Source organism: Hippichthys cyanospilos, chromosome 15, assembly GCF_059441005.1.
Source record: "Hippichthys cyanospilos isolate Australia breed blue-spotted pipefish chromosome 15, RoL_Hcya_1.0, whole genome shotgun sequence".
In the NCBI taxonomy this organism is placed as follows: Eukaryota; Metazoa; Chordata; class Actinopteri; order Syngnathiformes; family Syngnathidae; genus Hippichthys; species Hippichthys cyanospilos.
In genome coordinates, this window is record NC_142383.1 from 3,800,064 (window position 1) to 3,827,271 (window position 27,208).

Genomic DNA, 27,208 nt, shown 5'->3' on the forward strand with positions numbered 1-27,208 from the left:
AGCCAGGAAACCCCCAGGAATGTGGCCCCGTGTCAGAAATGTTGCGCACCAAGGATAAAAACAGCAGATGTTAATGGAGCAATACTTTTTGTTCATGTATAGTAGTTGTATTTTTTTTCTCCAGTGTGCAGACAGTGAGGAGAGCCAGAGACTGGATGGTTGAACCTTCTTAGGTCACGTCTCTTTGACTTTAATGAGAAGCAGGCTGCACACTCCCTTTTCCAATCTAAAAGGATTTTACATTCAAATTCAAAAATATAATTTAATTTAACAAAATATTTTTTAAACTTAGTATCTAGATTGGATGTTTGTTATTGCCTTGCAAATATTTTATTTCCAATTTTCTTGTTTGAATGGACAGGAATTTTCATTCAATTGAGTGAAAACTAAGTGAATATTTCTGTAGGTTTAAAAATTCAACATATTTTGAATGATAATAACTGTTGTTATGTTGGCTAGTTGTCTGAGTTTAATGCCCTGTACTAATGTAAACAAACAACATCCACCTAAAAAAACTTCACAGTTGACGGGCCTGAATTTTTATTGTAAATATCAGTAGTTCATCAAAGAACAATCACATAGCAACAGTTTATCAACTGTTAACTAAAGGTGTTGAAGCACGATATAGATAAACATTTTAAGGTACATCACAGTGTGACTGGGATCTAATTTATACAGACAAAGAATATATTCTGCACCCACAAAACAGGAGTTCCAATATTCCAATATTTAGAAGTTCCTAAAATGACCACAAAAAAAACAGTACGAAGTAACTTATGTTTAACTAAGTAGGCATATGTGTCTGTATCGCCAAAGCTGTACAAAGACGAACCAAACGATTACATGTATTTTGACAGTCTAACTACCTTAAATAGTTTCTAAATCAGAAAATGAGCAACCTGCTGAACTCTGTCCTTCAAAAGCTGTGTGTGTCAAGTTTCACTTGACAGCATGACGGGCCTAAAACAGCATCGGAATATGGAGAAATAACAGCATTTCTCACAGTATAGCAAAGCATGAAAACAACGTGAGGAAAGAAGACGAGATGGACAACCCTGTAAAAAGACAGAGCCAGCAGACACAGAATCAGTCACAATCAAATTGCAAAAATATAAAATACTGTACATGAACAGTGAAGAAAAAGTCTGCAGATGAGGATTTCAAGTAACTATTAGGCGTATGATTCTGCTTGTTCCTCCATTTTGGACAATCCAAAACAGGCAGCTACATCGTTCAAAAAGCTTAAAATGATGAACAATTTCTGGTGCTATGTATCACAATCACGAAAACTGTTTACAGGAAAGCAAATAGGCCTACTGTTATTTGTGGAGGGTTTTTCACGTGTGTAAATACAGTGTAAACATTGATGTATAGGTAGCAGCTTTGCTCTCTGTTTGGTCTATGCAAGTGGTTCTAATGTATTCTTGGAACATGGATAAAGGGCTACGGTGAGCGAATATTAAAAAAAAAAAAAAGTATTTTGTCTGGTGTGGAGATTGGTATCTATAAAAATAGTTTACACTTGGTCATATTATGGCCAAAGCTCTGCACTTTCTTTCGGCTTAATGAACGCCATTATTGTCTTGGAATCCCAATCGGTTTGGTCGCACCTTTGTTTCAATTGGCAAACAAAGTGTTTCTGTAGACTTCTGAGCTCTTATTGATGCTGCCGTTGTCTGTTATCATGAGCATCTTTGAGGGAAGGATTTGCCTTTCTCTCTCAATTTAATGAGTGCTTGTGTGTTTACGGGGATGGCTCTTTGACATTCTTGTTGGCAGAGGTGGGTGGTAGGTGGCCGACGGACAAACGAATGATGGGAATGCTTAAAATTATTCACTTGTGCATAATTTACATTTATAGCCTTTATGTTTTGTGATTAACATTTTTTTTTTACATTCTCTTGTTATATTTTTTATGTATAATACTCTTTTGTTTTTTTAATCAAAAGTACAAAACTATTCCATTGGTGTTTGGGTCCTGGAACAAATTACTGTAATTTCATTTTATTTCAATTATAAATGTAGATTCGATATAGGGGTAAATCGAGCTACGGGCTTGGTGACAGAACTAAATAAACTTGTAAATCTAGGACCATTATAATGTTTGTCTTCAGTTAGCTTCTTGGGTGTACAGTGTACAGTAAACGTTCAATTTCTCACCTCCAAAGCACTGTGGTGAAAGAAGTGTGGGGGCTTAATGTTGTCCCTGCCACAGCGTAGTGGGTAATGGCTACAGTGTTGGCGCGCAGCATCCGGGTTGTCCATCAGGAAGGTGAGTTGTCGCAGATGGCCCTAGAACAACAAAAGGTACTAAACTGAAGTTTACAGTAAATGCATTACTTTTGTAATGCATTACTCCCAACACTGGTGGTGGCGGAAGGTAGGGCAAAATATATAATGACAGACCGATGATTACAATCGATGACGGAAAGGGGGCAGGGCTCTGACGAATGTCGGACCAGCAAAAAACTGTAAATTGCCCACCTCTGATAAATAGTGAAAAAAACAAAAACAAAAAAAACATGTAGTGCTGTGTCTACTTATACGTTTTTCAATAACTCCAGATGACATCATCTGGTTTGTCTGTAGCTCATGTGCCGGAAAAATGTGTCACTAATGACAATGTGCAGCCATATAACAAAATAGAGTCATGCGTTTGCAAAAGAGTCATTATAATACAATTGAGCAATAATTTACTTCACGTTCCGATTAGTTTGCATGGCATTACACATGGCATTGAATTCGATTTGCTGATATCTACAGAAACTCTCTTATGATGTTCCTGTAATATGTCTATGAGGAGTGTGTGAAAGGTTATAAGCATCATGTGTATGAGTCCCAAATGAGTCCCCAACAATTGTTCTTCTGCACTGGGATAAAAGTGCTTCAACGCCATTGGAGCAAGTGTTCAGCCTTCGAAGGGGACTATGATGAATGGTCAATGATGAATACCCGAATGGTCAAAAATTAGTTATCCCTTCTAAAACTTTGTAAACCATGTAATTGACATCATAATTGTATGATGTTTAAAAGGTTCTGTTTGTGTTTGTTTGTTAGTCCGTGTGAGAGTGGTTGTCTGTGTGTGTGTGTGTGTGTATACTTCTGATATACAGTTATAGATACGCATCAGGTGAAATAAGATTCAAACACAGTACTTAGTCAAACTGACCTCAGTTACAGTGAGCTGTAAATAATCAGCCGAAAAATAATCAAAAGCCACAAAGGGCGGTAATTTCCAGTGTTGCAGTAATTGCAATAATATGTTGACATGTTGGCTCTCCTGTGTGGTTAAACAAGGTAACCAAACTATTCGAAGTATATAAAGCAGTTCTACATGGGAACTGCAGAGCAAAAAGTATTATACTATATACATCATAGGTATCCAATTCCACTCTTGACAGTGTAAATCCAAAATGAACTTTGTTATCTTTGCAAAAGTTGAATGTTTGATACCACTCCAATTTTAAATCTCCGTAGATTGTATCGACTGCGGCTGTTGAGCATTCAGTTCCACCACTTGAAAAGGAGCACGGCTTTGTCAACCTCAGGCAAGCTAGTGCATGCCATACTGCTAATAAGTCTGCAGTATATCTTAAATCCAAAGTAAATTCATCCGTCAAGGGCAGAACAGGAGTTTTGATGAATGTCTCCCTATAGCTTCAACTTTTACTGTAGCTACATTTGAAATCCATTCAAAGTGCTTTATGTTTTCTGGCAAAGGAAGCAAACTATGCCAGAAAAGTCCCGCACCACAATAAACTAAGAACGATCCAACATCATGTCTGCTCCACAGGCATTTAATGTATATTTCCATTATGGAAAAACATGCCCACCATTTATGGTGTTGGAATAAGAAACACATACACAAATGCGTGTGAACGAGAAATAATAACAATGTGTGTGTCAACACGATGAACATGATGCAGCAATTAACTGAACCGCAGTATAGAATGCTTGCTTAGTTCAGGACCAACGATGCATCACATTAAATCTAATGTCAACATGTTTTAAAATTACGTCATATACACATTTTATGCTCAGAAACACACAGTCCTAGGCGACAGTCTTTAGTAAGCAATGTTTTGGTAACAAAGTAATGATCATATACAGTATCCTCGAATATGATTGTGTCCACTGTAGTGGACATTTGTTTCTGGTCAACCTGTACCTCTTTTGAATCAAGTCCTTGTGTGGTCAGCAGAGGACATCCTAGCCGTTCCATCGATCACATGTGTTTAGGTGTAATGCATGTACATTTTCTGTCTTGCTAAGAAAAAAATGCATATAACAGTACAAGAGATACAACACAAAGATCTTTACCTAGGACAGCACAGATCCCAACAAAAGCCAAACAAAAAGATTGTTCTAATAATTGCAGCTTTAACACAATCCATAGCTTAGTCTTTTGCAAGATATCGAGACAGTGATCAAGAGAACCAACGTACTGTACTTTACAGCACTGTTAAAGGTCAAAAGTTTGATGAATCACAGGTCATCTAATCTATATATTAGTTAGTTCTGTAGTTTAAGGCTTGGCAATGAGAGATGTGGTCAGATAATGACTAGCTTAATTTATCGTCTTGTACAACAAACCACTAACTGCATTCAGAACAATCAGGAAAAATGGTTAGAGAAGTGTTTATGTTTGTGCTGAATAAACTCAATTATATTTTATTGTTTACAATGGCACATTAACAACAATTTGACAAAACTATCCCCTGTGTGTGTTTTTTTTTTTTATGAACCAAAGTCTTAACTTTTAAGCATCTGTCATAATACATTCTTCATGATAGTAATATTTTGTTTTTACATAATTCTGTACCAACACATGGGAGGCAGTTATTGTTGGAGGTGCATTTCGTACACAAGGATCATCAAAGTGTTGCAGCTGCACATCTGTCTATCAAATGAATAGGGAATGTGTTTCGACAGGGCCACAAAAAATCTTCCTGGTTGTTTTTGCCAATGTGTGCGTGAGAATGTGTGTAGATGTGTGTGTACGTGTGTGCGTGTGTGTGAGCCCTTGTGCATGTGCGTGTTTGTGTGTGTGTATTTTGACTTGTATAAATGGCTAAACCTTCATTGCTGCTTTATGTATTATACCAATGCATTGATTTATTAATTAATTGAACAACTAAAAACAAAGATGTAAAAATAAAATTTTCTGTGGCAATCTTCACTCAGCATTTTTACATGCCCAACGCAAAGAGGAAGCATGACAAAAACCTCTCTATATCTAGTCATAATGATGCCACTCGCTATCAATTATCACTCATATAAACATGTCACTATTTGCGTAACATGTATTCATGTATACCAAAATATGAGGAGTGTGTGAATTGTTTTAAAGAATAACAAAAACGAACAGACGTAAAAGATGTTTGAACATTCATTTTCAAACATAGTCCCCACCAAAGGCTGAACACTTTTTGAAGCACTTTTATAAAAAAAAACAAACAAACAAACAGTGTTTCACACGTATGCATAGATTTATTTTTTAACATGATTTTTTGATCCTTATTCAATATACATATACATGTATGTAAGGACATGCAATATAGAGAGAAGTTCTAGAAATTGAGATTTAACCTTGTGTTGTTTTTTTCGAAAATTTGGTCATAATAACCCCAACCTATAATAACCCCAAAGGATCATCATCACTGATTACCACTTAACCTACAGTAACATACTGTAAATCCCCAAATGTAAGACGCACCTGTGTATAAGATGCACCCTTAATTGTGGGGTCAAATTCTGGTATTTTCTATATTACCATGTAATCTTTTGTAAACTTTTCATATTTTCTCGTGTTCATATTCATAAGTTATATACTTGTTGCATGTTGAGTTAGGCGTGTTTCAGATTCCCCACATTGTGATTGGTCAGTGAACGTTTTGTCACCGTAATCTTGAATGCGCTCGCAGTTGTTTTTCCGTTTCTTCGCGACGCAGTTTGAGTTAATGTTACAATAAATTTCCCATGTCGAGCAGCATCTGTGTTTCACATAGACTGTGATTAATAAACGAGTCATATGGATTATCTTTCCGTGTTATCTAACCGGAGCACTCTTATTTGACTCAGCTGGAGACATCATAACCATTTTCTCTCTGTGTTCGTCATATTTCTGTGCGAACAAAGATGGACTTGAATGGTGGTTCAGTCTACCCGCTTCTTTTATTGAAAATAAGGCTGTGACAACCTCAGCTAACACGAGTTTCTATTTGCTGCAACAGGAACTTGATGCTAAAAGCCAACTGACGTCTCCCTCCTTTAGCTCGGCTCGTTATGGTAATTATTTTAAGTAAGAATATGGCCAAAATAAAAATGCACATCTGTGTTTCAAATCTCTGCATTAGTAACTGATGGATCAGTCTTCTTCGAATGGCGTTGAATAAAATAAACAATCTAATTTTTAAGTTCACGTTCATTGGACACACCCAAAATTTTGGCCCTAATTTTTTGGGAAAAAAAGTGTGTCTTATATTTGGGGAATTACGGTAGTCCATGCAAATCCCAGAGCAGTATAACAAACACGTCCTCTATACATTTAACTGGATATATACAACTTACCTCAAACGGAGTCTCAAAGCCTTCAATGATGCCTCCAATCATGAAAAGTCCATCAGTTGTGATCCCCAACCCTTGATTGACCCAGTCCACACTCTCCAGCAGAGTGCAGTCCACAAATATTGCCACACCCTGGCCAGACACACTGACTGCTACATGATGCCACTTTCCATCAGTCAGATCACGGATGGGAAACCTAAGTGTGTTGATTAGTGTAGAATTAAAAGAGAGGAACAATATGAAGTGAATAACAAGCGAAAAAAAAAAAGAAACAGCGGATGGATGGATAGATCTTTTAATTATCCGGGATTTATTAAAATAACCGCAACAATAACAAGATTTTTTGCAACATTAGTGTGAACAATGGATCAGTGGATCATTAAGATATTTGAGGTAGAATGCATAATATTGTGCGACATTTAAAAAAAAAAGGAGCAAACTGCGTGGCTAAACGCTATTATTTTATGTGGTTATATTTATAAGGCATACATTATTTATAAGTTATATATTATATTATTAAATTACGTTATTATAATATATATATATTTTTTACACCTGTGCATATGACTTGAGCTTAAATCCGATTAGAATGTGTTCTACTTACTTGTGGAGATCCTTACCCAGAGTATATGAACAGTACATTATCAAATGAAATTTTTGAAAAATCATGTAGATCCCTTACACCACTAGAAATTAGATCACATTTTTTCTGTGTGTCTTCAGGCATTGCCTTGCATGACAAGCTTTTCTTTCTTTCTTTCTTTCTTTCTTTCTTTCTTTCTTTCTTTCTTTCTTTCTTTCTTTCTTTCTTTCTTTCTTTCTTTCTTTCTTCATTTTAAACTCCAAAAATTTTGCAGAGGTCATTTTTACACTTTCAAGCAAAGGGAATGACCAGATCACACTTCTTTTTCAAGCCAATAAATCATTCTGCCACATTCTCATTCTGTCTTGCTGATGCTGCAACATTGCTGTGACACGGTCAACCATTCACCAAGGAGAATCTCCAAAAATGCACATTATTTAAGTGAATAAAACACTGAACATTTATCTTTGGAGAATCCTGTCAGTGTTTCTCTTTGGCCCACTACAGAAACTAGCAATCAAATCAGGCTTTGGTGAGCTTTTTGTTAATCAGTAATCTGAATATGAAGAAAAAAAAAAAACAACATATGCAAAAAGTATCCCGAAAGAAACTCAAATGTTTATTTAACTCTCTATTTAATGTTTATTAAATCTCGATAACCATTTGGAGCATAGTTTCCAGTGCAGCATGTTTTTATTTTATTTTTTTATTTTTTTTGAAGCATTAGTACAATCTACACACAATCTTGCTTTCTATTAAATCTTTAAAGGGGACGTTTTCGTTTTTGGTTTGATATTATTCTTGTAAACAACAAAAAACGGCAAACAGGACTAGCCGTGCCTATCATCAGGCCGAATGAATCTGAAATGAAAAGAAAAGTAATTACTTTTGAGTCAATTTAGTTTACTTTAATTTACTATAATAGAATAAAATAATGTGACAATTGGTTACAGTAAATTATACCAATGCGATACCACTGTCCACCTATATTTGCACAAATACAGTCCTGGGGTGTGTGTCTGGGGAAATGTTTGCAAAGAGTTTTCCAGATATTCACCAACAGTTTTAGGTAATTATGTTGTCAGAAAGAAATTTGGAACAAGTTGAAAATGACCTTGTGACAAGAAATGTACAGTGGAACATTTCCCGAAAGTCTGGTGATGGTTTGGCAAACATTTGCGACCAAGAATGATCCCTGACAAAGGTGCATTTGCTGTCCTCAAAAGCCCTCATGATTGTTTTGTTGCTCAGTATAGTGGCTTATGACATTTTGAGTGACACATGTTACAGGCATGTTGTGAAACACATGGCAACTTTGAAATAGTGATTAAAAAATGTCTCATTTATTATCTGAAGCAACTGAGAAGGTTTAACTACATGTCAAAAACGTATGGAGGAACTATTTAGTCTAAAAGAAACCAAGCACGTCTATATTACAGCTACCTTCTTGTTACAGTTACATTTAAGGACTTGGTATGGGCACGAGCTTTACCTCACATAAACGTTATAATAACACTCTGACATCTGGATTTTTTGCTTGTAGGGCAATGCATAAGCATATAAGACCCCAAAAAGTGCCAATAGGGTAAAATTTGAAGCAAATTGGATGACTAAAACAGTCGTTTTAGTCCAGCGCTTCTGATTTATATTTTGCAAAGATCCCCCTAGGAAAGAGGGCTACCCCAACCATAAAAAAGATTATTATCAATAAAAAATTGTATTAGTATACATAAAACTATATTTTTTTTAACAGACATAAGGAAAAAGCAATATAAAAAAAACTTTCAACAACTCTTAACAACCTTTTACAGCATTTATACAGTTTAAAGACTTGTCTTAGCCAGGGGTATCAAAAATACAGCCCACGGGCCTGTTCTAATAGGTTTAATCCGGCCCGTGAGATGATTTTGTAAAGTATAAAAAACTTGAAATGTTTCATGATTATTAGTCATGTTATTGTTTTATGATTAATAGTGATATTGTGCCATTACCGGCCCACTTGAGAAAAGATTTTTCTCCATAAGGCCTGCAAGCTAAAACGCGTTTGACACGCCTGGACTAAGAAGAAAAAAAAGACAAGCGCATCAAAGTGTCTGGAAAAAAAAAAGATATCAATCCTTATTTTATCACAATGACACTTCACATGGAAGAAACAATTCCTTTTCCTTGGGGCCATCTGCGCCCCCCTAGGAATCGCCTGTGTCACTTTTTGAGAAGCTCTATTTTAGCCCAAGAGTATGGATGTTGAAACATGAAAGAAGTGAGAAAATCTGCACATACTATTTTGAAATAGGAAAGTAGGCTCACTCATAGTGCCGCTGCTGTGCTCCAGTGAGGATAATGGTGAAAGCACTGATCCGCATCTGCAGCATAATATGGCTGTCTGGGCTCAGCATGGTGAACACGCTGCTTTCAACTCTCTGAGGTGTCTTCAGCTGCACCAGTAGACTGAACTCATCGGCAAATCTAAATACAAACAGATCCAGTCTATTTTCTGAGATTGTATTGAAATAAATGAAAACAACATGGTGTGCACTAGATAACATTGAAAATTTTAGAAATGTGTTAACTCCTCAAATATGTAACATAAAGTGGGCTTTTTACATTTTTTTTTGCTGGCTGGGCCGTCATTTACAGTGCCCTCGTTGTTTTTGGAAATTTACCCAATCGGTCAATGATAATTTTGTCATTACTTCCAACACTTCCTCCAGCAAAGTCCCCCACCCACCCACCACCCCAAAAAACCATTGCCCGAGAAAATAACAATAATCAAACAACAAGAGGCAAAGCTATACCTTCCAGTCTTCATTTCAATCATCCAATAGTCCCAATAAAGTAGGCAAATTTATGACAAAACACACTAAACCCACACCAAAAAAACTAGCACGTACGGAGTAACATGTGCGCTGTATGTTGGTATAATTTCTTTCCCTGGCAGTAGATCGCAATCAGCAACCACATCCATTAGGGAGCATCATTGTGTTTCTGAGAGCATTCTACCTCTGGAGCCACTCTTTGACAAGTCGTTTACAGTGATGTTTACACAAAGCAAAATTCACATTTGAGCTCATGTCACTTGTCACATACACTACAAATAAAAGTAAGATTTTATTGAGCTTAAATTGCTAGATAATGCCTAGATAATGCCTTTTGGGGAGAATTGTAATCCTATTTCCTGGCTAAAAGCCAATCAGAGTGTCACTTTACAATGAAAATCATATCTTAAAAGCAAAATAAGGCAAAAATGTCTTCATACGTAATTCTATAAAAAAACGTTTTTTTTTACTTTAGGCCTGTACAATGAATGTGTTGAGTGAGATGTGTACAGTATGCATTTCGGTTCATGGAACCATGACTGACAACATTGACTTCCCAGCCATGTTCAGCTTCATCAATGAGGAGAAAGTGCTGTTTAGTGCAATACTTTCAGGACATTTTCTCACTTAATAAATGCTACTGCATAATAACGCTCTTGTAGCTAGTTATTCCTGAGTGCATTTGTGTAGATTTGTTTGCTGCCTAGTTAGACTGTGTTTATATTTCCATGCTTACAATTATATGGAAGTTTATACATTTCTCAGCAATTTGGAATTTTTGACTGTGTGATAAACTGTTACCAGCAGTTACATGTGGTGATGATTACAAGACAAGATGAAAGACACGGATTAATTTTACTGTTCCATCAAGCTTAGTAGATTGTCCTTCAGCTGTCCAACGGCAAAACGTCAGGCCGTCACCAACCCCGTCAGTAACGACTGACTGCCCACCTCTGCTAAAACATACTGTAATATTATTATTGTGATTTTAGACATAAAATACTATCAGAAGGTCAACTTTATAGTTTTGTAAGAACTTCCAAACAAATTCCAAGACTAATTATAATCAGAAAAAATCTAGAGTGACTTAAACTCAAAATGACAAAGCACAAGTTTACAACATCTGAGCTAAATGCCGCCAAAGCAGCACTTTTTACATATCAGAATTTGACAAAGTTATTGCTCAAGAGTGAATATTGTTACAGAGTCATTAATTTGTACTGTAGTGGCATACTGTTCTGTCCAACAATTTGAAGTTGCAAAGAGTGCATAAAATTCAACACTTACTGTTTTCCATGTGATCATCTTATATTCATGTCAAACAGGTGTTTTTCATTCATATTAGCATACTGTTCTGTCCAACAATTTGAAGTTGCAACGAGTGCATAAAATTCCAAACTTACTGTTTTCCATGTGATCATCTCATATTCATGGCAAACAGGTGTTTTTCATTCATATTAAGTATTTCCTGTAGTCACGACTTTACTGCTGTGTGATAAACCTATATATTCAGGTTACATCACCGCTGCTGCAACAAAACTGAATCGTAAACTGAGGACCAAGAGACCTAGCCCGCTACGAGCAAATTCTTTCACCTAGTTCACTTCCTCCCCTGTGTTTATGTTGTTCTAACAAACACCAGCAGAGATAAGGAGCTGATAATGATTTTTTTGGGAAGCAACAGATTGTAAATTTTCTCAAACTCAACTCTCAAAATGAACACAGCTGACAATGATTTATAGAAGACATGCAGCTATAGATAGAAACATACCCCTTGGTGAAGAGCTGCCTGAGTGGGAGAGCCAAGATGGAGTACTGTCCCACCTGCAAGACTGGACACCCGCCGTCCTCCACAATCATAGAGGTGTTTGGACTGTTGGGTAACTGAATGGAAAACTCCTGAAGAACATTGACCTCATCTGAAGGAAGACAAAGCAGTTAAATAAATGCACAAATAATGCATGCGGACAAAAAAGCATTGTGTGGCCTTTGGACATCTTGTACATTCATTATTATGTGGAAATTATGTGGCCAACATCAAAATGTATGTATGCGTTTACAGAGTGTGGTGACAGGCATGAATGAATGAATAGATTTATAAAAATAGTGTTTTTTAAAATGACAAAAATATGAAAAATAAAGTGAAACGCCAAAAAAGCTCACAGTTGAACTTTAGTTCATGTTCAGATGCATTCATTTGAATTGTTGGTTTTACCAAACTCTGCTGTGCGTCACAGTCATGAGACCCAGGTGGCAAACATATGCAGAAACCATCTCCTTCACTTGTAGGCAATTATAACATACTGTAGAGCTTAGCACACTGTGAACAGACCACTTACTGATGCCATTACTCAAATGCGGAAAGCCACTTATATACTCATCGACTTTAAAAGCCCAGTGAGCACTGGCACCTTTTCTTTAGTTTAAAGAATTTTCCCCCTGATACCACAACATTTCACACAGTGTTTTACCATTAAGCTTAAGTAAAGACTAGCAAATATGGCATATCCGGCTCAGAGATGAGGTTTTGGGTGGGGGAGTGGGGTTTGAGGACATCTTTTGGGGCATTATGCAAAGTGCTCCTGCTCACATGGAGAAAGTAAGGAAGACTAGGGCTATGTAACCAGGATGCTATTGGGTTATACTTGTCAGCAGTGCATGGTGTCTACCAGAATTATTTTTTGTCTACAACCGATTTGTATTTTTTACGCACATTTGAAAGAATGAATAATTTCAATTAAAAATGATATTTTTGTTCTAGTGGCTAAGTGGGGCACTGGTTAGCATGTCCGTCGCACAGTTCAGGGAGTTGAATTTAAATCCACCTTGCTCCGGCCTTCCTGTGTGGAGTTTGCATGTTCTCCCCAAGCCTGCGTGGGTTCTCTCCGGGCACTCTGTCTTCCTCCCACACTCCAAAACATGCATGGCGGGTGTATTAGAAATACTGAATTGTTCTAAGGTGTGATTGTGGGTGTTCTGTGTGTGCCCTGCCTACTGAAGTCAGCTGGGATAGGCACCAGCAGGCCTGCGACACTTGTGACACAAGAAAATGGATGAATGGATGGATTTTTGTTCTGTATGTTTCCGTGCTTCTTGGCTTGGGGTCCTTTTTTTCCCCTCAGTAAAACATAAAACTCAGCACTATTAGGTAAAAGGCAAGGCTTACACTGATGAGATTAACAGAGAAGGTTTAAGGTGTAGCACTGAACATTTTTGCAACAGCAGTTGGTTTGTTCCATATTAGAACAGTAGCACATGTACATTAGCCTCTTGAACATGGAAACCCTTCCAACAACTTCTGACCTCTGGAGGAGTGAGCCAACAGTTTCATAACTGAATCCAAATCTGTCAGCTATTTACTTTTTACATCCTGGCAGTCTTGCCAGGCACATGCCTTCAACACAGAGTTTTCTCTGTGGTCACACTCCACAGAGGGCCCAGAAGAATTACACTGATGGAATATTTTGGGTCACACTAAAATGTTCCAACATAGCAGCCTATTATAAATTCTCAAAGAAAAAAGGATGAGAGAGAGAGAGAGAAACTATGTATTTGATTAATAGCTTTGGCTGAACTTTTGACCTTAACTTTTACTAGTGACATGAGGTCAAATAGTTTGGGAATCAGCAACAGGAAATGTTGGAATCAGGGAAACAACAAATCATATCAAGATAAGTAAAAATACCATTGTATAGATCATCAGGGGTTACATTATAAGGAGATCAAAAAGTACTAGTGTATTGGTTCATTAAGGCTTTTTAAAATATTGATGAACAAATCTAAAACTGGAAATGGTAGGCAAACACATATGAAAGATTTTTTTGTAAGGAAACTCAGTCTGTGCAGCCTTACAAATGGGATGAATGAAAGAACATTTCTTCATGGCCCCAAGGGAAGAGGTCAAATTGCATGTTTTCCTTCAAGTACTATAATCACAGGATCAAGCTATTAAGATGCAACAAAATAGAGGGAGCGAGAGTCGGGCCAGGGATAGCCAGTCATGCATGTTGTGTTTCCCTTCAGAGTAAAACAGATGTATGGGGTGTCGGCGATTGATGACAAATGAAGACTTGCCCCACTGTTTGAGAAGGACTGGATTAAAGCAACTCATTGCCACAAACTAATGTTAGGGAAACAGGAAGGAACTGGAAACTCCTGAATGTTAGTTTCAAAATAGACAAGAAAAAAAATAGACAAGAAAAATATTGCTTGATCATTGAAAAAAATTTAGATTTTTTTTTCTCCACGTAGCACTTTGTTAGGTGCAATGGTTGCTTTGAAAAAAGGGTGGCAAACTCATTTTAGCTGGGGGGCCACAGAGGAAAATTTATTCTCAAGTGGCCCGGATTGGTGAGTCATGGTAGATAACTTAAACAACAAAAAACAATCGCGTCACATCCCAACTCCTAGCGAATAGTGCCAGTTAACTGTGTGTGTGTGTGTGTGTGTGTGTGTGTGTGTGTGTGTGTGTGTGTATATATATATATATATATATATATATATATATATATATATATATATATATATATATATATATATATATAAATTCAAAAGTTTTATTGTCATATGTATAGTATGTATAATATTACTAAACCACACAATGAAATTCTTATTCTGTTCACTTCCACGAGAAGCAGACTACATTTCATGATCGAGCAATAATTAAATAGCAATGAGAAAACCAGTAAATAGCAATAAAACAACAACAGAAGTAACGGTGGTAATAATATAGTGCAAATATCATGAAGTGCAAAATATTAGTGCAAATTATTATTCATGCACGTAGTAGTAGTTGCGGTTCTTATCCGAACATTCCTTATAAAAGTAACAATTTTCGTCTCTCTATTATCGAGAGTGGACCTTTGGGTCCGGTCCTGTTTATTTTCTAAAATCTCCACAAAATCAACTTGCGGGCCGGATTAAACCTCCTTGTGGGCAAGATCCGTCCCGAGGCGCTTGCATTTAACACCCAAACTTTAAAGAGAGTGGAGAGCTAACATAAATTAAAATTTAATGCAACACCTATTTACTAATACAATAAACAATAGGTTTAAGCATAATGACAAGTATTCACTCCTCTGGCTGATTAGAATACTGCTCGGTAGGGAGTCAGGGAGGGGTCAGGGAGGGGCACAAGCGCACAATGTACCAAGACGGAAAATTGAAGAAGGAATAGTTATTCTGTAACATCTTTTGGTTTGCGCTAATTTGGTTGCAACTGAAGTCAAAGACAAAAAAGCAACAGCTCGGTGTATGAACATGTAAATGTAATCATTTATTCAGCAAAAAGAATTCAAAATAAATGAAACAGCAAAATGCATCAACTGTTTCAAAGGTCAGACAAAAAAAAACAATGTGTACAGAAAGATGAAAGATGACAACAGGGGTTTAAATTAACCATGTATACAAGCTGAGTATGCAGTAGTTTCAACACATCCAACTCATATCCATTTCTTTCCTTCCATCTTTTACTTCAATTTCTAAACTCATGCTTTATATGGTCATAATGTGTTAGACTGCAATTTATTTACACTTACCACAATGTGGTTTACAGTTCCGTTTAGAGACACTCATTAATTTATTGATATTTATGTTAAAAAAGAAATCCTGAATCTGAGATTAATACTTCAATCATCGACATTATAAAGTAATATTGTATGGAATTATTTAGTAAAAAAGACAATTGTAATTGAATTTAGAGTTATTCGCTTGATCTCATTGTGTGTGATACGTTTTGTATTTGGAGGTGCTTCCACACGTTTGTCTGGTAAGAAAAAAACAATATGGTGTCTTGGCCGAAAACAAGCATGTGTGGTTTCACAATTGGTTAAAAAAAAAAAATGGTCTTGCTAATATTGTCTAAACATATGTCATGACTTTTGGAATCCAAAAAAATTCAGTGGATATGGATTTCATTCATATGGGCAGGCCTGAGGATTTCAAGTACCTTGGTTCAAATTTTGCTTTGCATGACATATCACCAGTGTGGTGAGGTCAACTTCAACTTCATCTTACCAAATAATAAGTGTTTATTTGAAGTTGTAGCGTGTCGCAGCATAGTTGCTGACCTGACTTGTCTTTCTACTGCCATTGTTGGTACATCAGTTGCATTACAGTAATTCTATAGTTAATAATCACTGAGCTCAAATACATAACCATTGGTTGTGTATTCGTAACTGCCACATTTTGTCATTTTATGCAGTTATCACCTTTGTCTTATAAAGTCTTCAATTTATTTTTTTTAAATGTAATTTTAAGTTACTGTTTTTAGGACACAGCCATACTTCGGGCCTTCATTTTGGGTAAAAATATTTGCGAATAACTTCATTGTCAGAAGAAGCCTACTTTTGCTATCGTCTGAGTTTCTTGCAGAGTCTTTAGTTTAGTTTACAAAATCAGTTTCGTCGTGTTCCTAGACTAGTTCTAGTTTCTGATGCACATTGTGGTTACATTAGAATTTGGTATACAACGGCTATCTACTTTTCCACTCCTGACTGCATCCTTACATGACGGACTCCCAACATAAATAAAACAGCAAATGTTTTTTTTTTCTGAAATCACGTTCAATCGCCAGATAATGGCACTGAAAATAACTAAACAACACCTATATTGCATTGAACTTTTGCATACACATGAAGGAGCAACTAGCTAGCAGCTCAAAACACCATATAGGCTGGGAAGAGTAGTTGAAATACATATCACAGGAAGTTTCGACATAAATTACTCTGCATACTGACGCTGACAGCCTGACCCAGTTGCTGTTTCTACAGATCCCCAGGCTGGCTAAAATATGTTTTAGCCTGCAACATCCTGTGGTTCTGATGTCACTTTGTCTCATAGACCAAAAATTATGAGGAGGGATTTCTCTTGAGTTTTTCTTTTTCCTAGATACCCAATTACTCGATAGAATTCTGTCAGAGAAATCTCTAAAAGAAGACTAGGACAAGCCTAGCTGCTAAGCAGCAAAAAGAGTAACTCAGACCAGCCAAAATGGACTTTTCTATACCATGGTAGAGGGAAAAAGCTTGGGCGAACAAACTTGTGCGTTCCCTGGCACTAATTCAACTGTCCAAGCGCCCCTGCCTGGTTTTTATTCATTCAGCAAAGCATTGCACGTTACAAGACATAACAAAAAAGAGCCAGTCGGGCGCCACCAACAGCTGGGCCAAGGTCCCAGCTCCCACTTTCCTGCGTCAACAGCTTTATCTAAGGACTGGGGCGAGATGAACTAGGACTGCACACATGGATAGCAATGCGCACTATTCTAGACAAGAAATAAGCACATAATGATAGCAACCTAATATATGGTTTCCTTCACAAATTCCCAGTAGGATATTCAAATATCAAAATGTTTGATAGCTGCAACCCTAGAAATGAGTCTGTACTTAATATTGAGAGAATCAACTGCATGTTACATTATCTAGCAGTCATAATCAAGGTGAAGAGAGTTAAGTGACGCGCCATCTTCCGGCAAGATCATATTACTCTAAAAGGCAGGGTGAGGCGGTGACAGATCATTTAATTACTGTGCTGGAACAATTAGCAGACCCTGCTGGGGTAGATGGAGATAGCCCAAATGGGAAGGTGATTTCTGACTTACTGCTCTGATGGAAAAATATCAACACCAAGAATCACCAGCTCAGAAATGAAAGATATGAATAAGGTGAACATGCACTGGCATCATCTCCAAAGCTCTTAGTGAAGAGCACACCTCCAGTGTAACTAAAGGAGTGCACCATGAAACACTCACAGATTAACATGCCTTGTGTTTCTACAGGCTTAGACTGCTGATTTAACGAGAACCGACGACCAACTTTGCCACAATGTGCCCTTTTGAGAAGAGTCTCTATGAAATCTGTGAAGACAGGCCTATTAACATGTTTAATACACCAGTGGAGGACTGCAGGAAGTACAGGGAAAGCACTGAATGGATATTACAGCTGTGTTTGTAACAAGGCCCAGTGGATCACTCGATACCAGACGGGATGAGCGTCTGTCTCGGAAATCTTCAACAGCACAAAAAGTAAATGTCCTGAAGGGAGAAAAGAGCTTCATTTGTTTCCAGTAACGTACTTTTAATTCACACACTAGTGACGGGTGGTCCTGTCATGTTTTGATTGATATGCAGGAACTTGACATGAATTCTTGCATCTCTTTATCAATATCTTGATCCATAAAGTACAATAAGACTCAAGGAAATTTCCATTTTAAAGTAAAACTGTTTAAATAGGTTCCATTCTGTGAGATTACAATTTGATTTGACAAGGTGCTGTTCAATAGTTTCTTGTTTTCATTTACATGCCAATTGAATGAAGCTGTCAATCTGGCATTTGCTTCAAAAATACATATAGTATCTTCATTAAAAGACTTTTCAAACTGTATTCCAATAAATTAATTTTCATTTTTAAATAAAATACCAAATATATATTGGTATTTGGTGTATATTTATAATTGTGTTTATAACTGTGTTTTGGAGCCAGTCACAAAAAGTTATGTGAAATCACCAATGATACAACTCCGTGCAGCTCTGCATTTCCTTGTGTTTGAGTCATTTCGGAACACTAAAAAAATTAGGGCTGGGCCATATGGGCAAAACTTTTTTCTTTGCTGTCATTCTACGGTAGATACTTAAGATTTCACGCGATTTTAATCAAAGCAATGTATCTGTTTCATGCTCTGGTTTGAAGGTAGTTCTGGAGTTCACCTTTTCTTGCCCTTCGTGTCGGCGTCACATTTGGTTTGATTGTGTCCACCTGTCCTCGTCAACCCTTTTGTCAGCCAATCAGCACCCTTGCACCACTTGTGATGAGACTCCGATAAAAACAGTCGCAAGGACTCAAGCTAGCCGCTCCACTTCGCAATATGGCGTTGGTATGTGACATGATGTGATTCGTCTTCCTTGGTAGTTTTTTTTTTTTTTTTTTTTTTTTTTAGCTCGCCTTTAATACCAAGGAAGAAATGCAGGTTCGGCAGTGCTATTTTCCTTGACCCGCTGAAATGCCCTCTCCTTCTCCTGCGAAATTCACACTGATGTTTTGGTGGTTTTTGAGTCATCAAAATATCAATTTTCTGGCATATTGTTTATGTTTTAATTGTCTACCCTCCAAAAAACAGAAATGCATTGTTTTTTTTTTTTTTCCTTTTTTGAACAAAAATCTTTAGTGGTTAAAAAAATTGCTGCATCACTAGTTACAAACTCAGTGGTCCTTGTTCATCTATAAAGCACCTGTAAATCAGCAACATATATATTTTCCTTCTGCTCAAATTCATTTAGTGTACAGTATAGCTGATGCAATCATTCTTACGCTTGCCCTTTAATGTAACTCTTAGTGTCAAAAAAGCAGTTTTACAAGTTGTTGCCCAACTCGTGCTTAGTGCAACACAATACAAGTTTATTAGTGCCTCAAGCAACATTATAAGTTGTGAAAAGTCCAGTGTGAAGCCAAACATGATTAACAAGCTGTTTCTGTCAAGTTGTTGTATAAGTTAATAGGACTGTGATTCTAATACCTTGAGCTACTCATGAAAAACCTAAAAAAAAAAAATCCATGTGCTCACATTAACCAAGTAGTAAAGTTATCCGGTATCTTCATTATTCTATGCTGTGTAAATACAAGAACTCTTCCGCTCCTTCACTGCTTTAATACACTTGTACAAAAATAAAATTTTTGTAACAATGTTTTTCTTGCATCTTAAAAAAAATGTATAATTATAAAAAAGAATAATGAGATATTTTGTTTCCATCCATACATTTTCCATAGCCACTTATCCTTACTAGGGTCGCTGGCTTGCAGGTGCCTATCCCAGCTATCGACAGGCAGTAGGTGGGGGACACACTGGACTGGTCGCTATTGCCAGCCCATCGCAGTATTTGGAGTCCACATCCAAAACACGTAGAAAATGTTTATTGATTTTGTCAAATTAAACAACTAAATTGATAATTGAGTGATCCTTTAAAGACATTGTTAACCAAAATTTGCCAGATGGTCAGAATTTCAGCCTCTCAACAGTAAATATTCTTACATTATTGTACAGTAGTCTTCCATGAAAGCAGGCTGATTATCTGTGTTTAATGAAAATGATACATTTGCGAACATGTTTTTACTTTCGAAAACAATGATCAACCTCTTTGCCTATTTTCTGACAAGTAATTTAGTCATAATCGTGTCATGAAATTGCAAGTAGATTTTAACTGCTAGTTCAACAAAAGTTGTTTTTTTTTTAACTGAGTTTTTTTTATTAATCTTATTTGGGGTATCATTGGCCAGTCAAGATGTCTAATCAACCAAAAAAAAAATATCGCTTCCCATTATATTCTCCTCTCTTTCGGTGGTAAATGTAATCTTTTCAAAGTACCGTTTCATAAAACTGGAAACCACAAGAAAATGAAACATTATTTTAGCATGAACTACACTGAGCATAAGGGAACTTTCACTCTAGCATTATTGCTGCAAATGCATTTGCAGGATAGTTTATTCAACACAAAATAATGACACGTGCATCTGTGAGTGCGCCTCAAATGTTTTTACATGTCACTCACTGTATTTTAGACTGATCGTAAGTCATCTTAACTGTAAACCACTAACGGCATACTGGGGAAATGAACTATGAAATAGAGGACTTGAAACCAAGTAAAACACAATGTTTTTTCTACTTAGTATAAACAAAAATGAAAATAACCACTCCATAAATTAGTGATAATGACACTGCAATATTCTGCTGTCATTGAACAGCGTTCTTACTGCATAAATACCCGTTGTGCATATTATTGCCTGTCATTAGTTCCTGAGGCAAGTTTTTGTTTCAGTTTGTATTGTTGCTCCAGGCTACGTAAATGTCATGTCTTGAAAATAACACGCCTAATCATTTAGGTGTGCAGAAAAGCTTACCCAAGCATTCTGAGCACCGATGTTATCACTAGTGCTTTGACAAAAAAAAAAAAAAAGGAAAGGAAAGGAACATCAATGCCTGGCAATTATTGAGCAATCAGAAGTAGATGATCCAACATGATCTTCAATTCCAGTGTACCATCACATTGATTTTATCTGCTGTTTTAAACTTTCACTTGTGCATAAGTAAACCTCATAGTGTCACTCAGCATCTTTATTAATCTACAAGAACGTCTGCAAGAGTAAATACTAAAAAGCACCTGCCAACACTTGCCAAAGTTTAATCAACATGCCTGTGTGGAAGTTCAAGGCGTACTCTCCAGAAATGACGAGCATTAATCATAATTTGAAAGACTTGAATCGCTGAAACGGTATTCTGAACCTCATGGCAGACTTTTCACTGATTTTCATTGTTGTCAGTTCTGAGATGGGTAAAATTCATAACATAGGCTTGAAATTTTCCAGTATTTTCGTTTGGCAAGGACAGCGGAGGATTTCTTTAAATTCTAAAATAAAATAACACAACAAATAGTTTTGACACACACACCTGATGATAACTATGTTTAAAAGAGGCAGTTCACCATTAACTGTAATTGCCTGGCATCCGTCCCAGTTTGCCCCGCCTCTCGCCCAAAATCAGCTGGGATATGTTCCAGCACACCAGCTTTCCACACAAGAATAAACGGTATCCTTTAGAAAATGGGTCACCCATACGTCACTTACACAAAGTGGAGGTCATTTGTACCAACACATTAATAAAACTTAAAAAATAGCATGGAAAAGCTGTGAATGCACTATGTATTACAAATCTCTTTGTTGTTAATGATGTTGTCAACAGTCTTGGAAGTAATGCATTACAAAAGTAAGGTGATTACTGCAACGCATATTTGTACTGCAAATCCCTATTTCCAGTCATGTTGATGAGAGTAATACAAAAGTAATGCAATAGTAGTGCAATGTTTACATGTCAAATACAGTGGTTGCTGGCTGCTCTAAAAACCACATCATCCTTCTCACTATGTATGTAATATCAACAGCGGCCAGAGGCGGCGCCAAAAAAACAAAGATCAAGTACAAACGTATGAACTGTTAATCTAAATCAGCTCCAAAACATTATTTCGGGTGCAGCCCACGCGGCCCCGTACCAGTTGATCCATGGACCGGTACCGGTCCGCGGATTGGGGGTTGAGGACAACTTACCTAGAGGATTTATATCAGACAGGATTTGAACAACAAAAGTTTTAATGGGGTTAGCAGTGATTGATGACAGTAGTCTACAATTTCATTTCATTCAGAAAATGTAAAGGAAACAGAACGGAAACAGTTCTTGTACGACATTTAGTTTGCACTCCGATTCTATTCCAACAAAGTTTGCACACATACGCACACACAAATTTACCAATGAGCCAGGCTGCTTAGGGAATATTATACCGCATACTATAAGGTCCAGTATATTATTATGAGTTAATGGGCTGCAGATTACAACGCTGCGGTACGCCAAGAACTACCATTTCATCGTTTTATTGGATGCAGATGCCCGGGCATGCAGCTGGCATTGTACTGGCAATGATATATGATAAGCATAAACTCTTTCTGCTCGAGGAGAACTGTGTGTCGCTTGGTTTTTGATCTGGTTTTCCTTGGCTGACTGCCATTCATTTCAAAGTCAAGTGGTATTGAGAGTAAAAATGATCTAGACCTGACTTGTCAAAATGTCTTTTAATACAAACTAAAAGAACATTTATTGCATCTTTTTTTCATATTTGCAAATGTGTGAATTTGGGTGTGGGTGTGTGTGCGTGCGTTTACCAAATTTAAATTGTAAAAGTTTATGCCATAGTTGTGCAAAATTCAAAGCATTGGAAATATCATGAATCATGTTTTATGTGTCTGCAATGTCTGATTATAGTAATACACTTTATAAAAGCCATATAACCTACATTTAATTTTAAAATTCAAACTAATATCGTCATCATCGTTATCCATTTTCAAATGTACCGTTTTTATAAAACAGTAAAACGATATATTGTTGCAGGTAATCAAGTTATTTACTTGAATTCTTGAATAGATAAAAAGTTTGTTATAGAATTTGAATAATCTCTTCCTGAAAGTTTAGACAAAATCTGACAAGACATACATATTGTATTTGTACATATAGCAAACATAAAATGTCTGCCCACCCGTTCAAATGTTAGCTTTTTGTGCTCGAAGAAAATAATTTGAAAAATTTATCATGGCAGCAGCAACTTCTACAGCAAAAAATAAACAAAAAACACAACCCATCATCTTTTGAACAGGAAAACGCAGGTAAACAAACAATATTTTCTCCGCTTGACTCATCTAATGCCAGGAACATATTTTTCCCTTATTTATGTATTTATTTATTTACTTTAATAAAATGTCCAGACATTGAATCTCAGTTACTTAAGTATCTAGGAATGAATGTCCGGGCTCTTAAAAAAAATTGAAAATGCATTTCTGGCATTGAATGATGGAGGAAATAATTGAGAGTTGAATGGATAGAGTTGTAGTGCCTTAGGCATGCGCCAGCTGCAGCAAGCAGCCCAAAGAAAAAATCATTCAACTTTTGCCATTCAACCCTAGATAAATGCCAGAGACGTATTTTCACGTTATTTTTAGGAGTCCAGACATTCAATCCCAGATATTTTACTCATTTAATTTTTGGAGATTGAATGTCTGGACTCTTAAAAAATATGTGAAAATATGTCATGAAACTCGACAAGAAGATCTGAATTTTATTTGGTGTCAGTCACAGGCATTTTAAATGGTGCCAGGTGTCTGCTGACTCACATTTAACATGAGTTTGAATGTGATTAGTTAATTCTCAACAGAGACACATCTCCTGGGTTAAAAGGGTGTAAAGTCATCATCACTCTCTGACACGCCAAATAACTCCTCCCATGTAACTTCTGGGCATCCCCTCCTTCCTGCTTGTCATTTGCGCAAACTTGTTAATCATTCGCGGGTAGTCATCTTTGGTGGTCATTTTTAGACCTGTCCGAATTTTTTGAAATGGAGGTCTTCTGAGGTCATTTGCTGATCATCTTATTTGGGATGTTCTTTATCCTGGTGATGACTGTTGTGATATCAGAGCCGTCTTTTCCTCTTCATAAGGCGTCAAACTCGGCCAAAAAAAAAGATCCACACATCCTCGTTGTTGACAACAAAGAGGCAATAAGGTGGTGCTTGACAATAGTGAAAACATGCTAAAATGGAGGCATACTATAAGGAAATAGAGGTATATATAACAATGTTAAGCCTTGCGAATGACATATTATTGATTTCTCATTCAAATTATTGTTATTCAAACACAAATATGTGGAAAAAAAAGGGTCTGGTTTTGACTTATTCAGGTATAAGTCAATCTCTCCAATATGGGGCTTGAAAAAGAGGGGAAAAAACTCAACCTGTACACGCAGAAATACGGTACCTCATGAAATGTTTGACATTACATTGCTTTTACTCGAAAGTCTGTCAAATATTTTTCTGGCAGCTTAACAGATGCTTACAGAGTTATCTCATCTCATGGTTTGCCAACAATGACAAACTTGTTTCCATTGGCTTGATTTGCAATATAGACATTTGATAACGTGTATTATATCTCCAGCAGTCTTAAAGTATCCCATGAGTGGTTTTGATATCCAATAAAAATGAGAGGTCACGTAGAAGGAATAGCAGAATAAGAGAATATGAACTTTCAGATCGTGAGAAGTGTATAGCGCATTATACCAACATTCAATCCATTTCTAGGATTATCTCCTTAAACGTGTGCTTTATAATGAAGAATGGTGTGCACTGTAAAAGAAAAAAAGATTTTCTTTCCACATCTGTTAAGACTCTTGCTGAGAGCTTTGAGAGTGAGGCTTGAGAAACTTCACAGACTCATTCCACACTGAATGAAAGATTGGAGCTGAATAATATTCTTGCTGATATTGTATGTTCTTGTACAGGGTTATATAATGTCAAAGCAAAGATGCTTTGACGCCGCCATGGTTAAGATATATCAACGGCAAAAGAATTTTGCTTCAGGGTTCACATATAAATAGTTGTAATCACCTTTAACTAAGGCGTTGTCTATATATAACCAGCTTATTTAAACTCACATAGTCGCCGCCTTATTGTTGTTGTTTGTTTGTTTAAAGAAACCGCGACCATACGAATCCAGCGCGGTGTGCTTTCATTCACTTACAAGCATGCTAAGTCGCTAGGCGGCAGTCGTGTCGCCAAATTCTGTCCAATCAGAAATAACTTCCGCTTCTGACGTGTCCAATCAGAAAGTACTTCTGCCTATGTCGTTACCAGTATGTGCGTCATTGGTGGGAAAAAGAGTAGTGTGATGACGCTGATGTCCATTTAAACTAGTTACACACAGCCATGAAACCGGAGGGTAGGGCTAATCCCCATATTTTTTTTTAGATTTTCTTATCATTTTTGTATGAAACCTAATATCGTCTAAAGCCTCAGATTTTCAGCTTCTTGACTTTAAAGTTTCTCTTACTTAGAGCAGACACTGATTCTCATTTTGTTCATTCACGGACCAATGAATAAGAATTGAAGAATAAAAAACAAAAAATGTTTGTTTTTATTTCCTGCACTATCAATTTGAAAAAAGAAATGTCCTGCTTTTGACTAGAGGATGGAAATTTAAACATGTTTTTTTAAAAATATTATTCAGACAAAACATTTGCCGGATTAATTATTAAAATGGTCATTCGCTGTATCAATCTAAACAAATTAGAAGTGAACCACCTCTATATGCTGTAGACTAAGCACAATAAAGTCCCTAATTTGTTTGTTCGATCATTCTTCACATTTTGGCAGCGTCACAGAGCAGCTCTTAACTTAAGTTTCGGAAAGGAGCTTGCGAAATGTGTTTATGTCAATATTGACGAATTAGCACTAACCAAGGGATTTATGAAACAAGTCCAAACAGATTATAGAGGGTACATTACCTAGTATTACATACTGTACCCATCGAGCTACAGTTACACTGAAGAAGCTAATGTTCAGTCGAGGACAAGATGCAGTATTTCAATTATATAACAAAAAGACGACAGTAAAGACGAAACGCGCTGCAAACCAAGTGGCAAAATAAACAGCGTGCTGCTATGGAATTCAGACGTAGCTCACTCAGGCGCCTGGCCCAGTTCCAATCTGAGATCAATTTCAACAGGTCATGGAAGGATTATAGAAGTTCACCACAATGTAAACCCAACAGCATGTGCACTTCTGTCACTCTATCAACAATCCCGAGAAAACAAACACTGATGAGAAAGCCAAGCCGGCGGGATGTTGTGTTGAACTTAGCCAAGATGGCACGTTAAAATCCTTCTATGAGACGAAAGATGTATGGATTTGATTTGACGGCTGTTTCTACAAACGCATGATACATAAGTGAGTTCGTCGAAACGAAACAGTATCTTATTTGTAGATTGGATGCAGGTCATTCACAAAAAGACATCTGAAAAGATACAATCAAAATGAGCGTTTTAAACATCACCAAACCGTACTTACCTGTTTGCGACTGATAATCCACACGTTGAAGTCACAGAGACTTTGGACTGAGTAATACATCAAAATTGAACTGGGATTTCCATTTTGTTCTCCCGAGTGAAAAAGCATCAAGAAGCAAAACAATACATGTGCGGCCAGTATTTGCAAGGTCCTGCAATGTGAAAGCACTCTGAATGCACCATATTGCTTGTAACAGCATGAAAACGCTTGATTTTAACCATCTTTAACCTCTTCACTCCTGTTAGGACAATGCATCACACAGATCACACAAATAAAAATATGGGAAAGGTAGCAATGAGAAGAAATGGCATCCCAGCGGTTCATTACACACCTATCTACAGATCTAGTGGCTACCAGCAACCTTTCCATACACAAGCCAGGTTGTGTTGTACAATTTCTCGTGAATTAACCATCTAGTACAATATATTGATAATATGTGTGTCACTATGGATTACACTGATTACTATGTATTGTAGGCATTTAGTGATCATTTTCACTTCTCTGGCACCTTTTTTTTCTGTACAAGTATCGTGGTCAATGGGATACACAGTCCCAGTGGTGTTTCTTGGTGGAAATGGAAGTGGGAATTTTTAAAGTAGTTTCCCAAGCATCCCATACTTATAAACAAATAATATATGCCATAATTTTGATTATTTATTTATTTTAAAAAAAGATCCAAAGTGAAAGGATTACGCTCTAGAATTGGAATTCAATCGAAAATCATTTTCCTGTAATTACCAAATGCTCAAACACATAAAAACGGAAGATTTTGGTATGAAAGGCTAGCTTCACCCATTATGTAATTTTGTTATTAAAAA

At 36.8% G+C, this 27,208-nt stretch overlaps 1 protein-coding gene across 1 annotated transcript; it reads right to left on the reverse strand.

The window, feature by feature from the left end:
- Positions 1-915: 915 nt before the first annotated feature.
- Positions 916-26,537, reverse strand: LOC148411395 (collagen alpha-2(XI) chain-like). The gene is made up of 6 exons (XM_088434118.1): positions 26,391-26,537; positions 11,738-11,885; positions 9,458-9,616; positions 6,571-6,763; positions 2,161-2,292; positions 916-1,055 (listed from the first exon to the last, which is right to left on the reverse strand). Exons 2-6 carry the CDS (start codon positions 11,824-11,826, stop codon positions 933-935), a joined length of 696 nt encoding a protein of 231 aa, XP_088290244.1. The 5' UTR covers positions 11,827-11,885; positions 26,391-26,537; the 3' UTR covers positions 916-932.
- Positions 26,538-27,208: the final 671 nt, after the last annotated feature.